This window comes from Diutina rugosa (genome assembly GCF_008704595.1).
Source record: "Diutina rugosa strain CBS 613 chromosome Unknown scaffold13_size251220, whole genome shotgun sequence".
NCBI classification, from domain to species: Eukaryota; Fungi; Ascomycota; class Pichiomycetes; order Serinales; family Debaryomycetaceae; genus Diutina; species Diutina rugosa.
In genome coordinates this window covers 168,202-180,338 of record NW_022995170.1, presented here as the reverse complement: position 1 = coordinate 180,338, position 12,137 = coordinate 168,202, and the positions used below count along the sequence as shown (strand labels likewise).

The window sequence follows — 12,137 nt, the reverse complement described above, 5'->3', positions numbered from 1 at the left end:
GTAAAGTAAAAATTAAGACGATGTATATCCATAAAATCTCAGAAAACAAATTATTATTGAATCATCAAGAAATTGAATGTTTCACATCGTTAAATTGGTTTTATCCTTGTTATCGTTTTAATGAACGCTTTGATCTCAAATTTCGAGCCCGGGGCACATCAGACTTCCCTTTCAACTATATCCCCACTAAGTCCCTTAACTTGATGGAATTGGCTCAACGCGTCCACACCAATCTCGTCCACTATAACCAGTGGAACGACGTCGCCATCGAACTGACACTGATGGGGCCCGTGCTCCGGGGGACCCCCCCAGATAAGCTCGATGGCCGCGATGACTTGATATTGCAAGAGTGGGTGGTACCGAAACAAGTGACGGATCAAACGGTTTCGGTGACCCAGATCAATCAGTGGTTTGAGGCGATTGCCACTGTGGCCAAGCTGCGTCCTGCTAGAGTGACCATGGCCATTGAAGGCGCCGACGGCACCATCGTCTACTACTTTGTCCACGATGGCGTCACCAAACCAAGACAAAACTGACCGGATTTTAACTGACTCCAATTATTCAGCATTGTTTGACCGACTCCAGTTTCGCTGACAATTTATTGTGAGTAACCTGGGCATCAATGGCGAGTCATAGTATCCTCACCTGAGTGCGGTTTACGAGCCATCTCAGCATACGATTGAAGTCTTAGAGTCTCTGAACTACTCAGCTTACAAATGCCAAATAACTGACCACAAAGACATTACACTATATAAATTGTGTCTGTTATCTACGGGTGAGGCTGGTGTTCCTTTCATGACTAAGAGCGTGACCGTCTAAGCCACGAGTGCAATTAACAATTCTGGGGCAAAATTACAGTAAAACAAAGACTAAGTAGACTCCCATAAACTTCATATACAAGGTACAATCCTTTTATTCATTTATTTATGCTGGTTTTTTATGATATCGGGGTCGTAGTCTTGTCTAGCTCCGATTGTACTACCTGCAGTACCGGTCCCCATAACGTGCGTAGGCGTCTATTTGCCACTACCACCGCCACTCCCACCCGTTCCCCCGCCAATCACCCCCGAAATGTCGTGGTTTGGACTGTCGCTGAACGTCGAGCTCGACAACCTCATCTCGGAGGCGACGCTGGAACTGATCCCCAACGGGTCCGTCGAGATCAGCGTCGCCTACGACATCACCGATAAGATCCGCTCGAAGCAGATCCCGCCCCAGCAGGCGATGAGAGCATTGAAAAAGCGGTTGACGATGGTCTACATGAACCCCAACTTGGTGAGACTGACGTTGCAATTGATCGACATCTGTGTCAAGAACCTGGGGTACCATTTTCTCGTGGAAATCGCCCTGAAGGAGTTTATGGACTATTTGGCCCACAATCTTTTGCTGACCCATTATAACGTGCGCGACCGTGATGTCAGACGTAACCCTGCCCGTTTGGAAGTTGGAGAATCCATTTTAAGGCTCATTAAGGAATGGCAAGTGGCGTTTGAAGGGCAAATGCAGCTTGGCTACGTCGACAAAGTGTACCGCGAACTTGTGGCCCAGGGGTTTGCATTTCCCACCATCGAACTGTCAACAATCAACACCAAGTTTGTCGATTCCGAGGTCGCTCCCGACTGGGTCGATCTGGACCAGTGTATGCTCTGCTACAATAAGTTCTCGCTTGTCAACCGCAAACACCACTGCCGCGCCTGTGGCGGCGTATTCTGCCAACAACACTCGTCGAATAACATCCCCTTGGTGCTGCTTGGTATCAATGACCCCGTCCGAGTGTGTGACAACTGCTACGCTAAACAGCGTAATCGTGGTGGTCGTACCAGCGTTAGCGATGCTTCGTCATCACGTGCTGCTGCTCCTGACTACGATACTCCTCTGGGTCCTCCTCCCGCTGATGATGAAGATGAACAAATAAGACAAGCGATTGCGTTGTCGCTTCAGGATCAGGGTCCCGCTGCCTCGCAACCGTCGAGACCTTCGCAACCTCTGCAGCCAGCGCCTGCTTCCAGTGCTCCTACTACAACCCTGAATGCTGGCGATGAGGATGAAGAGCTTAAAGCGGCGTTGGCCGCTAGTTTGGCTGAATTCGAACAGGAGAAACTGCGGCGACAGGGGCCGCTGGCGACCCCGAACTACGGCAGTGCACCGCTGGAACCTCCCGTAGAGGAACCGTCGCAGCTGGATTTCTATAACATTGCCATTCCTCTGTTCCCCGCCGCTCCCGCTGCTCCACTTTCTCAAGCTCCTCTGGCTCCTCAAGCATTCCCCCAACAGCCTCAACCTCCATCACAACCGCCTCAGGACCCTTACGCTCCTTACAACCGTGCTTCTCAGCTCCCAGGACCTCAAGGTTCGGCCCTCGCTCCTCAGCCGCCGCGACCTAAGCTTGATCTCACTCAACAAGATGAAGAGAACATCAATTTGTTCATCACGATGATGACCAATATCAAGAGTGACGAGCGGAAAAAGGCCAATATCATGTACGACCTGAATTTGAATGAACTTCATGGCCGGGTGACAACGTTAAAGCCAAAGGTAAACCGGCTGTTGAGAGATAGCATTGAGAAGTACGATCTGTTTGTTGAGCTTAACAATAAGATCTCGTCGGCGATGAAGATGTACGACGAGTTCTTGGAAGCTAAGCTCAATATGGCTTACGGCAGCCACAACCTTGGTGGGGCTCCTAGCTACGGTGGTGGCTATGGTCAACCTCCAGTCGCTGGCCACCCAAGCTACCCTCAACCTCTGGGGTACGGACAACCTCCGCAACCATCACAGCCTCAAGAAGAAGATCGCAGTTACATCCCCGCTCAGCTTACTGGTGGCTACACTCAATCGAGACCTCCCCAACAGCCGTCTCAACCGCCTCAACCCCAACCATCTCAACCGCCTCAGGAACCGCTTCAACCTCAACACACATTTAACCAGAGATCTCAAGCACCGCCTCCTTCGCAAGCGCCGCCCCAAGAACAACTTCAACCTCAACACACGTTCAATCGCGGCCAAGCACCTCCCTCGCAAGCACCACCTCCTTCTCAAGCACCTCCTCCCTCACAGGCCCCACCTCAGCTGCAACCATCGGTATCGCCTTATCCTACGGGACCTGGTAGCAGTGCTCAACCCCGTCACCGGTCGCTGTTGTCGGAGCCGCTGTACTACCCGCAAACCGAACACCTCCCTACTGATGACGACATCGCGGTGCTGCTGTCAATTCCTCAGCCGCAGCAGGGGATGACGAAGCAAACGACGGCGGAGTTCATGCTGGACACCGATGCCTCCAAGCGGTTCCCCGCCTTGGACCAGGATGACATCGATGCCATCAACCTGCTGATCCCGCAGAAGCACACCGGCACATTCCTGAAGATGCTGGCATTCCCCGAGGTGCCTGAGGACGTCGGCGACGGGTCGCAGGAGTTCTCCAACGTCAACAAGTTCCCCGAGCTTGTCCCCGTGAACACCGGTGGTTCCCGCCACACCCAGGGCCTGCGCTACGAGCCCGAGGCGTTGATTGACTTGTAAGCCCCTCCGTGACCATTTGGGGCACCTGTCTCTGGTTCGTGCCAGCAGGGTGCCTCAATTGCTGACGCGACTGTACGTTGCTCTAGCAAGTAATGCGCCCCCGCGTTTGCCCAATTCATGTTGGTAACAGCAACGGTCCCAATTGAGCATTGCGGGGGCAAAATACACACATAACCTGAAGCCAATTGTAGATCATACCACTGTCCGAACTAGATAAATTTAGATCACAGGCCAAAAGCAATCGGAGCTGAGGCGCAAGGGTGGGGGAATGTTTGACAATGACGTCATCGCGCTCAGCCACGTAGGTGTCAATTTACCAAATGCCGCCAAAGCAACCGTGCCTCGCTAGGCAGCGGTATTTGCAGAGTGGGGGTGGCACATACACCTGTGAAAGCAATCATAAGGGCAAACAATGACGCAATTGGCCAGTACGCTATGCCTCGAGACCTCGACCAACAACTATAAAAGGGAGCCTACTTCGCAAACTATTCCTTCATTACAACAGAAACAGAGAAACATGTCCGACGCTGGTAGACAATCCATTGGTGAAAAAATCGTTGACGCGGTTACCCCCAACTCCGAAAAGAACACCGCCGAAAAGGTTGGTGACTCCGTCAAGGGCACGGCCGACGACGTTGCCGGTAAGGTCACTCCTGACTCGCAAAAGTCGTTCACCCAACAGGCTTCCGACAAGATCTTCGGTAAGTAAATCTCGTGGTATATACGTGAATATGACGATTGATTAATTTTGTTGTAATTATCGATTCTTAGCGGGTGTCAGCCGTTCGCATCGGTGGCGCAAGCGTATAGGGGATCGAACGAATCAGGAAATAAGCACTCGGTCGTGTAGACAACCAAATTATAATTTGAGGATACGCCTAGGGGTCAATTGCTTTCCCGTTTAAAATAAACCTTTGAAACACCAAACACTAAAAGGGAATAATTGAACGATTGAGTGATTTAACACTACTCATTGCGGTGGACAGCAATTTAGGTCGTATAATTCTGTGGCGGCCACTAGACGGTGACTAAGATCAAGTCCACATTTTGTGGTCTAGTCCTGGTCAATTGAAGGCTAATTTTGATCGATTAAACTCTAACAAACTACAGATGGTTTCTATCTTGTATATTTATCGTATTATTCGTATGCTTATTTGGCGACTCTCGACCAGTCCTTGTACTCTTCTTCACCGTACTGGATCTTCTTGATCCACTCGTTCACTTGCAACGTCAAGTCGCCGGCGGAGCCCGAGCCCACGGGGACGTTGATGTCTTCGCCCTTCCAGCCGATGGTCTTGATCGGCGACACCACGGCGGCGGTACCGGCGCCGAAGGCCTCGACCAACTTGCCGGCATCGGCCTTTTCCTTGATTTCGCCGATGGTGAACTTACGTTCAGACACGATCCATTGGTCCTTGGGCAATCTTTCGCGGCACAATTCCAAGATCGAGTCACGGGTGACCCCTTCCAAGATCATCCCGTCCAAAGGAGCAGTAACGAGCTCCTTCTTGCCGTCCTCGGTTTCAAACACGAAGAAGGCGTTCATGGTGCCGACCTCGGTGACGTAGCCTTCGTCGCCGAACAACCACAAGTTCTGCTGGTAGCCCTTGTTGGCGGCGTCCAACTGGGGCTTGATGCAGGGGGCGTAGTTGGCCCCCAACTTGCGGTTGCCGCACCCGCCGGGCCAGGCCCGCACGGCGTAGTCGGTGGCCTCCAACAGCACGGGCTTGAAACCCAGCGAGTAGTAAGGGCCGACGGGGGAAGCGATGACGTAGATCAACGCCCGGTCAGGCACACCGACGCCGAGGGAGGCGGTGGTGCCGATCATCGTCGGTCTAAGGTACAACGAGTAGCCGGCACCTTGAGGGACAAAGTCTTGGTCCAAAAGCACCAACTTGTCGATGCACTTAGCCAACTCTTCGCCGTCGAAGGTGGGCAAAGCAATACGTTCGGCCAGCTTGTTCATTCTGTCCATGTTCTTCTCGGGTCTGAACGTGCGGATCTGGTTGTTGGCGTCGCGGTAGGCCTTCATCCCTTCGAACAACTCGAAGGCGTAGTGGAACACCACCGCCGACGGGTCGAGCAGGATGTTGTGGTAGGGCAGGATCTTCGGGGCGCCCCACCCGTTTTCTTTCGTCCACTCGACCTCCAACATGTGGTCGGTGAACGTCTTGCCAAACACCAACTGGTCGTTGGGCAACTTGGGCTTCGGGGTGGTGGTCTTTTCGATCTGTAACTTGGAGGCGTCAAGCAGCATCGGTCTCAGGAGGCTGGGCCGGTTAGCATGGCGGGCGAGCGAGCGGAGAAACATCGGGTGTTTCGTGGGGGGAGGTACTTACGTTTGGCCAAAATTCGGGTGAAGATTTTTCGGCGGTTGGCGTGCGCTATATAGGCGTTCCGGTACCGGCGCCGTGACTCACGCCGTGGATAACCGAGAGTGCCTGCCCGGGTGGAGGCGGCAGTATTCTCAAAGTGTAAGCGGGATCGGGCAGCGGGATCGGGCAGCGATCGGACATGTTTCACGGGATCTGTGGTGGCATTAGCCGTGCACACTATAAGGTATAGCCTATAGTTGATTGCGATGAAAAATTAGTATTGGACAACAGTAGAGAGGTAAAGCTTAATTTAGCTGAAAAATTGAAACTACAGGCTGAAAATGAATTTCAGGGCAAGGTTAGTCGTCGATTCTGTAGTATTGAGTCATGTTGTTGATGGCTGCGAAGATCTAGGGAAAACCCTGGCGCTGTTTTTTTCCCGACAGTAACCGATCAGCGGGGTTTGCATCAGAGCACAAAGACGCTACCAGTCTGAAAAAATTATTCAACACTGATATTCTGTAGTGTGATTCAGCGTTGACAGCCGATAATTCGATTTTCACATATTATTGCTAATTTTACTGATCACAAATTTTGTGTTAATTTAGAGAATGGCAATTGCGGTCAAGACTATATTTGACGATTTTGAGCTCACAAACTCATCACAATTACAGTAGTCATCAAAACAACCGTGTTAAACATTTCAATTTTCATGGTCAACATCATGATTATTATGTGTATCCTAATTGTTTTCTTCTTTCTCTTAACTTAATATTACCGTTTAAATGCAATCTTCTATATGTACACACTACCCGAGTGGAGGTGACCAAAATTTTATTCGGTCTTTTGCTTTTTGGCCACCGGCTCGATGTCGTCTTCGGTGGTCGGGGCGGGCCGCAACAGCGGCGTCTGCTGTTCGGCGTGGAAGTCGCGGATGATCGAGTCGACGTCGTCGATGCTCAACTGTCTGATGTCGCCCATCTGCTTCACTTTAGCAGTAACTTCCTTGCACTGGTCGTCGGTCAAGTGCAAGTTCAATTGGTCGACTCTCAGCTTGATGGCGTTCCAACCCGTCAACCGGTTGGCGAAGTGGATGTATCTCAGAATACCGAAATCTTCCGGGTTCAAAATTTCGTAGGTCGAGGGGTTGGCGAGAATGGCCTTGGCGTGGATCCCGGCCTTGTGGGTAAAGGCACAGAAACCCGTGATCGGGTTGTTGAAGGGGATGTTCACTTGAACAGCATTCGCAACCAAGTTCTCGAGGTCTCTCAACTTGTGCACCTTGTACTTGGAAAGCACATAGTCACGGTCGGCAGCGATCATACGGGCCATCAAACCACCCAAGGGGGTGATCCCGTTACGTTCACCGATCCCGAGAACCGAGACGTCAATGAGCTTAGCACCGGCTTCAAGGGCAGTGTAGGCGTTGGCAATGGCACACCCGGTATCGTTGTGGAAGTGGCACTCAATGTCGCACGACACCACCAGCTTCAACGTCTTCACCAACTCGTACACTTGACGGGGGTTGGCGCAGCCGACGGTGTCGGCAATACCCACGCGGTTGACGCCGATCTTGTCCACAGTACGATAGATGTTAAGCAAGTCGACAATGTCGGACCGGAACGAGTCTTCCGAGGAGAATCTGATTTCGATACCCTTGGATTTGACGAATTCAATGACTTCGATCGCCAGCTGGGCAATGTAGTTCATGTCCTTGCCGTGGGAGTGTTCACGCAAGAATTTCGAGGTGCCGATGACGACATCAACACCATCGACCCCGGTTTCAACAGCGACGCGGGCGTCGTCCATATGGCACCGGATGTGGGTCAAAATCTTCGCCTTTAAGCCGAGCTTGCAAATAGCTTCACAGTCCTTTCTCAGCTGTTCCGAAGCAACGGGCGACGTGAGCTCAATGTAGTCGACGCCAAAGTCGTCGAGGGCCTTGGCAATCTTGATTTTGGTCTCGGTATCGAAGTGGGCGTTGGAAAACTGCTCCCCTTCTCTGAGGGTGGATTCGATCAACTCGAACTTGTTGACGTTGGAGAGGAAGTCGGAGGGATTGGGACCGTAGGGGTTGGACTGGACAGACATCGACATTGTCAACGGATGGGGGGGGATAAAGAAATTTCTGGGTTAGGGAATTTTTCACTTTAAATAGGGCTCATGATGCACGGTTGTGAGTCAGCGGGGCGAACGGCTCCCGCGGAGGCGATGACTCAGACACTACTAGAATCGATATATGAGACAGAATAGGGTATAATTGAGGTAAAATTGGTTGATTTGGGCTAGATATAGTCGATTTAACGGGGTGGGAACCCTGGTGGCGGGGGGGTTGGTGGAGGGCACTCCACTATGACTCATGCGAGCGCCGTTTATCGTCCTGCATCGAAGCCACTGATAGCCGGCACAGGCTTGCTTCCCGCTCGACCTACCAGCGGATTTCGGTGTCAGGGCTGCGAACCGCTTGTGAAAAAAAACACCGTGATGAGTCAGCCAGGCCTAGTGGATGCCGCTGATGCATTAAACTAATACCTAGGCCTACTGTATATGCTAATGACGCAGCATACCACTTTCTTAGACCATCAGCTATAGCCATTAATCCCTTGATTATCAGCCGAGGGCCGATGCGCCCCGACGCTGGTGAGAAAAAAAGAAACCTGGGGAATCGCGATGGAACACCGGGGCATGTGACGCGCTTGTGGCGGTAACACCAGAGAAGAGACATTTGTCAGCTAAACTTAAAGCCTACCAACGTTAAAACCATATCGTTGTGGAACAATTTAAATTTAGATGGCAAATTGACTATAGCTGATAAATTAAATAGCTTAATTTTGGGTGCTGGCGAAATATGCGAGTAATTGTGAGACTACTAAGGAATTTGAAGAATCAGTGAAAATTGAAACTTTTTTTTTCTCGCACCGGCCAGACAGACGCTTGGGCGTTGATGTTAAGCGTCTGATTTGATTCGGCGATGACGTCACAGATGAAATTCACTCCGAACAACACACCAAGTACTAGTATGAGAATTTGATATGGGACGGATTCGAAGATTTTTTAGGTGTTGTTTACTGTCCAAAAATCGGATTTAATCGCCTACTTACTACATTTTGTCAGTTGTAGTCGGGGGTCTATTACTATTAACGAGCCTTGCCGTCGGCGGCCTTGAAGAAGATGACGTCACCGTCCTCGACAAAGTAGTCCTTACCCTTCATCAACAACTTGCCCGCGGCTCTGACGGCGTTCTCGTCGCCCTTGTACTCGATGACGTCGTCGTACTTTTGCACCTGGGCCAAAATGAACGTCTTTTCCAAGTCGCCGTGAATAACACCAGCGGCCTGAGGGGCAGTGTACCACTTTCTGATCGTCCACTCTCTCACTTCGTCGGGCCCGCAGGTGAAGAACGAGATCAAGTCCAACTTTTGTCTCATCGACACAATGATCTTGGGCAACGCCGACTGGGCGCCGATCTCCTTGCAGTACTCTTCTCTCTCTTCGTCGGAGCCCATGTTGGCCAACTTCTCTTCGAGAGACACCGAGATGGGGATGATCATGTCGCCAGGGGAGCGGGTGTCGACCCATTCCTTGATCTTCATCAACCACTTGTTCTTCTTGCGGACGTAGTCACGTTCGGAAAGGTTGAGCAAGTAGATACAGGGCTTGGCGGTCAACAAGAACATCTGGTTGATGATTTCGACCTCCTTTTGAGTCCAGGTCTGGTTGTACACTCTCTGGCCATCTTCCAACAACTTGATGATCTTCAGCACCAACTCGGCCTCTTCCTTGGCCTTCTTCACCTCCATCGACTGGCCGCCCCGGCGGACAACCTTTTCGACGCCTTCCAAGTGCTTTTCCGCGAACTCAATGTCCTTCAATCTCAACTCGTCGGCGATGATGTCCAAGTCGGCGATCGGGTTGACTTCTTCGTTGATGTGGATGATCTCGGGGTCGTCGAAACAACGCACCACCTGGAACACGGCATCGACGGCGCGGATGTTGGCCAAGAAGTTGTTACCCAAACCCTCACCCTTGTGGGCGCCTTTAGTCAACCCGGCGATATCGTAAAGGGTCATGTGAGCAGGCACCTCGGACTTAGGGTGGTACAATTCCACCAACTTGTCGAAACGAGGCGAGGGGACAATCACCCGGGCTTCTTCGGGCTCAATGGTGGCGAAGGGGTAGTTGGCGGGGTTACCCAAGGGACACTTGGTGATCGCCTGGAAAAAAGTCGACTTGCCGACATTGGCAAGCCCGACGATACCGGACTTCAAGTTGTTCCCGGGTCTACCCAAAAGGATGGGCTTTTCGTTGGCAACCTTCTTCTTAGGGGGCATAGTTGATTAAGGTGAAAAATTTTGAGGGTGCGAAGCCAGGTGAAGGGAAGGAGGGGAGCCGGGGAATAGAGGGTGGTTCCAGGGCTACAATGCGAAAATTAGTCAAAAGACGATGAGAGTGATTACTAGTAGTGTTTGTCGAAGTAGTTTGAGTGTTTATGTTTGAATTACTTGGCGTAAATGTGGTTATCCAGGGCATACCTCATTACAGTTTGCTCAGCCAAAGTGAGGGTGCCGTGTAAGCCTTATTGCGATGAAAGCTATTAAATTTTCAAAAGATTTCACAGTTGTCGTAGACGGTTACATCTTATAACCAGCGATGGCGACCGATGCAAACTTGACGTAAACTAAATCATCAAGCATGGTGATGACGAGACTTCGCAGAGACGCACGGCATCGACAATTCACAGAGATTCTGGTATTAAAGTGATATAGAAATCAATGAGATATGTTTCGTAAATGCATCTATAGTGTTTCTGGAGATTGGGAGCGGGCGGCGGCTTTAGCCAACGCGTTCTGTTTCCACACCTCATAGTATTCCTGTTGAGCTTGCAGTTGGTACTCATTAGCCCCGGTGACCATCGCTCCAAGCTGGACCAAAAGCTCATTATGTTTTATCGCTTCCGGTGTACCACCAGTGCGAGCCTCGTACTCTGAGCGTTCCTGTTCGTATCGTTCTTTACCCCTAAACCCCATATAATCCCGCTCCAATTGGCGTACCCACGCCTCGTTCCTGACGTAGTCCTCAACAATACCGAAGAACAGCTCCATATACTCTCTTGTCATCCCCCCCTTTTGCCAGGTATGGATCTTGTCAATGATATTCTTCGTCTCGCCTAATTTCTCAAGACGACGATGATTGATTCGTTTATAGGCACCATAGACAAGCCCACAGGCTAAAGGCCACTCACCTCTCTTTTTAAACTTATCCCGATGGCGTGCAAATGAGTTTAAGAGCTTGGTGGTGACGATATCGGGGATATAGAAAGTGTTAGCGAATTTGACAAAGTCGACGATTTTTACCACTCTGCGATCATAAAGCACTTTCTTGGGGATATTGGTTTTGGATGAAGGTTTGGAGGGACTGGTTGAGCTTCTGCTAGGACTCCACGCTGGACTCTTTGAGGGGGACTCAATAAAGTCTTCATCAGAATCCAGCGGATCTCGGTCATACAGCAGCTTTGTCGGGGTAGTAGGGTCAGGATTGAACGGAGACTCGCTCACGGGAGGGAGATCAACGGCTCCGGGGAACCGTCTCTTCCGCGCTGGGGTATTAAGGCCATCTTCATCATCGTCTTCGGCGGCAGCCTCCCGTAAACGCTTTAACGGAGACAGTTTCCGCGGCAGATGTTTCAATGGCAGCGGCGGTTGCTTTGAAGGAGAGCTGGTTGGTGTTCCCAAAGGAGTTAATGAGCTTCGACGGGGTTTAGTAGGAGTAGTCACTGGTGACCCTATAGGAGTACTCAATTCGTCCACCACCCGTGATCTGAGCTCATTCAAAGCTTTCTCCATCACTTTAGGCCGGCAGGGGATCTTTTGCCGTTCGGGTTCAGGTAATCCAAGCCGCTGGTGGAGTCGTTCCGCCGCCAAGTAGACACACATGTGGAAGCGGGCGGCGTTGGCATCCAGCGATAGCGGGAGTCTCATACTCGCCAGGTGTATCAGTTCAGCAAACTGGGAAAGTTTGGTCGGTATAGCATCGACATAGCCCGGTAGAATGTCCTCGTACACCGCCTTCTTCTGGTGGTTCATGGCGCGAAGGCTCCAGTGCGGCGAGATCAATAATGGCTCCAAGGAGAGTAGATCAAACAATGCAAACATAATAATCAATCATAAACGTGATTTAATTTTTCATTTCAATGTTGCATTGCAAAACTAAACATAATTCTAAAATTTTGTTTGTTAACACGAAACTCGAGCTGAGTCTCAAAGGTCTGTGATGGTTAGAGTCAATAGTAGCTATAACTACGTA

The 12,137-nt window shown here is 50.9% G+C and overlaps 7 protein-coding genes across 7 annotated transcripts; 3 read left to right on the top strand and 4 right to left on the bottom strand. All coding sequences in view use genetic code 12, as the record gives it.

Annotated features, from left to right (window-relative positions):
- Window positions 1–203: 203 nt before the first annotated feature.
- Window positions 204–536, top strand: SEN15 (Sen15p; the record flags this gene model as incomplete). The annotated part of the gene is made up of 1 exon (XM_034156951.1): window positions 204–536. One exon carries the CDS (start codon window positions 204–206, stop codon window positions 534–536), a length of 333 nt encoding a protein of 110 aa, XP_034011134.1.
- Window positions 537–1,071: 535 nt separating this feature from the next.
- Window positions 1,072–3,519, top strand: VPS27 (ESCRT-0 subunit protein; the record flags this gene model as incomplete). The annotated part of the gene is made up of 1 exon (XM_034156950.1): window positions 1,072–3,519. The coding sequence occupies one exon, from the start codon at window positions 1,072–1,074 to the stop codon at window positions 3,517–3,519; it is 2,448 nt and encodes an 815-aa protein (XP_034011133.1).
- Window positions 3,520–3,931: 412 nt separating this feature from the next.
- On the top strand, window positions 3,932–4,228 carry WH11 (Wh11p; the record flags this gene model as incomplete). Its single annotated transcript, XM_034156949.1, has 1 exon — window positions 3,932–4,228. The coding sequence occupies one exon, from the start codon at window positions 3,932–3,934 to the stop codon at window positions 4,226–4,228; it is 297 nt and encodes a 98-aa protein (XP_034011132.1).
- Window positions 4,229–4,669: 441 nt separating this feature from the next.
- Window positions 4,670–5,776, bottom strand: BAT21 (branched-chain-amino-acid transaminase; the record flags this gene model as incomplete). The annotated part of the gene is made up of 1 exon (XM_034156948.1): window positions 4,670–5,776. One exon carries the CDS (start codon window positions 5,774–5,776, stop codon window positions 4,670–4,672), a length of 1,107 nt encoding a protein of 368 aa, XP_034011131.1.
- An 892-nt stretch (window positions 5,777–6,668) lies between these two features.
- Window positions 6,669–7,931, bottom strand: DIURU_004109 (homocitrate synthase; the record flags this gene model as incomplete). The annotated part of the gene is made up of 1 exon (XM_034156946.1): window positions 6,669–7,931. One exon carries the CDS (start codon window positions 7,929–7,931, stop codon window positions 6,669–6,671), a length of 1,263 nt encoding a protein of 420 aa, XP_034011130.1.
- A 1,040-nt stretch (window positions 7,932–8,971) lies between these two features.
- YBN5 (Obg-like ATPase) lies at window positions 8,972–10,165 on the bottom strand (the record flags this gene model as incomplete). The annotated part of the gene is made up of 1 exon (XM_034156945.1): window positions 8,972–10,165. One exon carries the CDS (start codon window positions 10,163–10,165, stop codon window positions 8,972–8,974), a length of 1,194 nt encoding a protein of 397 aa, XP_034011129.1.
- A 465-nt stretch (window positions 10,166–10,630) lies between these two features.
- Window positions 10,631–11,986, bottom strand: DIURU_004107 (origin recognition complex subunit 6; the record flags this gene model as incomplete). Its single annotated transcript, XM_034156944.1, has 1 exon — window positions 10,631–11,986. One exon carries the CDS (start codon window positions 11,984–11,986, stop codon window positions 10,631–10,633), a length of 1,356 nt encoding a protein of 451 aa, XP_034011128.1.
- Between the last annotated feature and the right edge of the window lie 151 nt (window positions 11,987–12,137).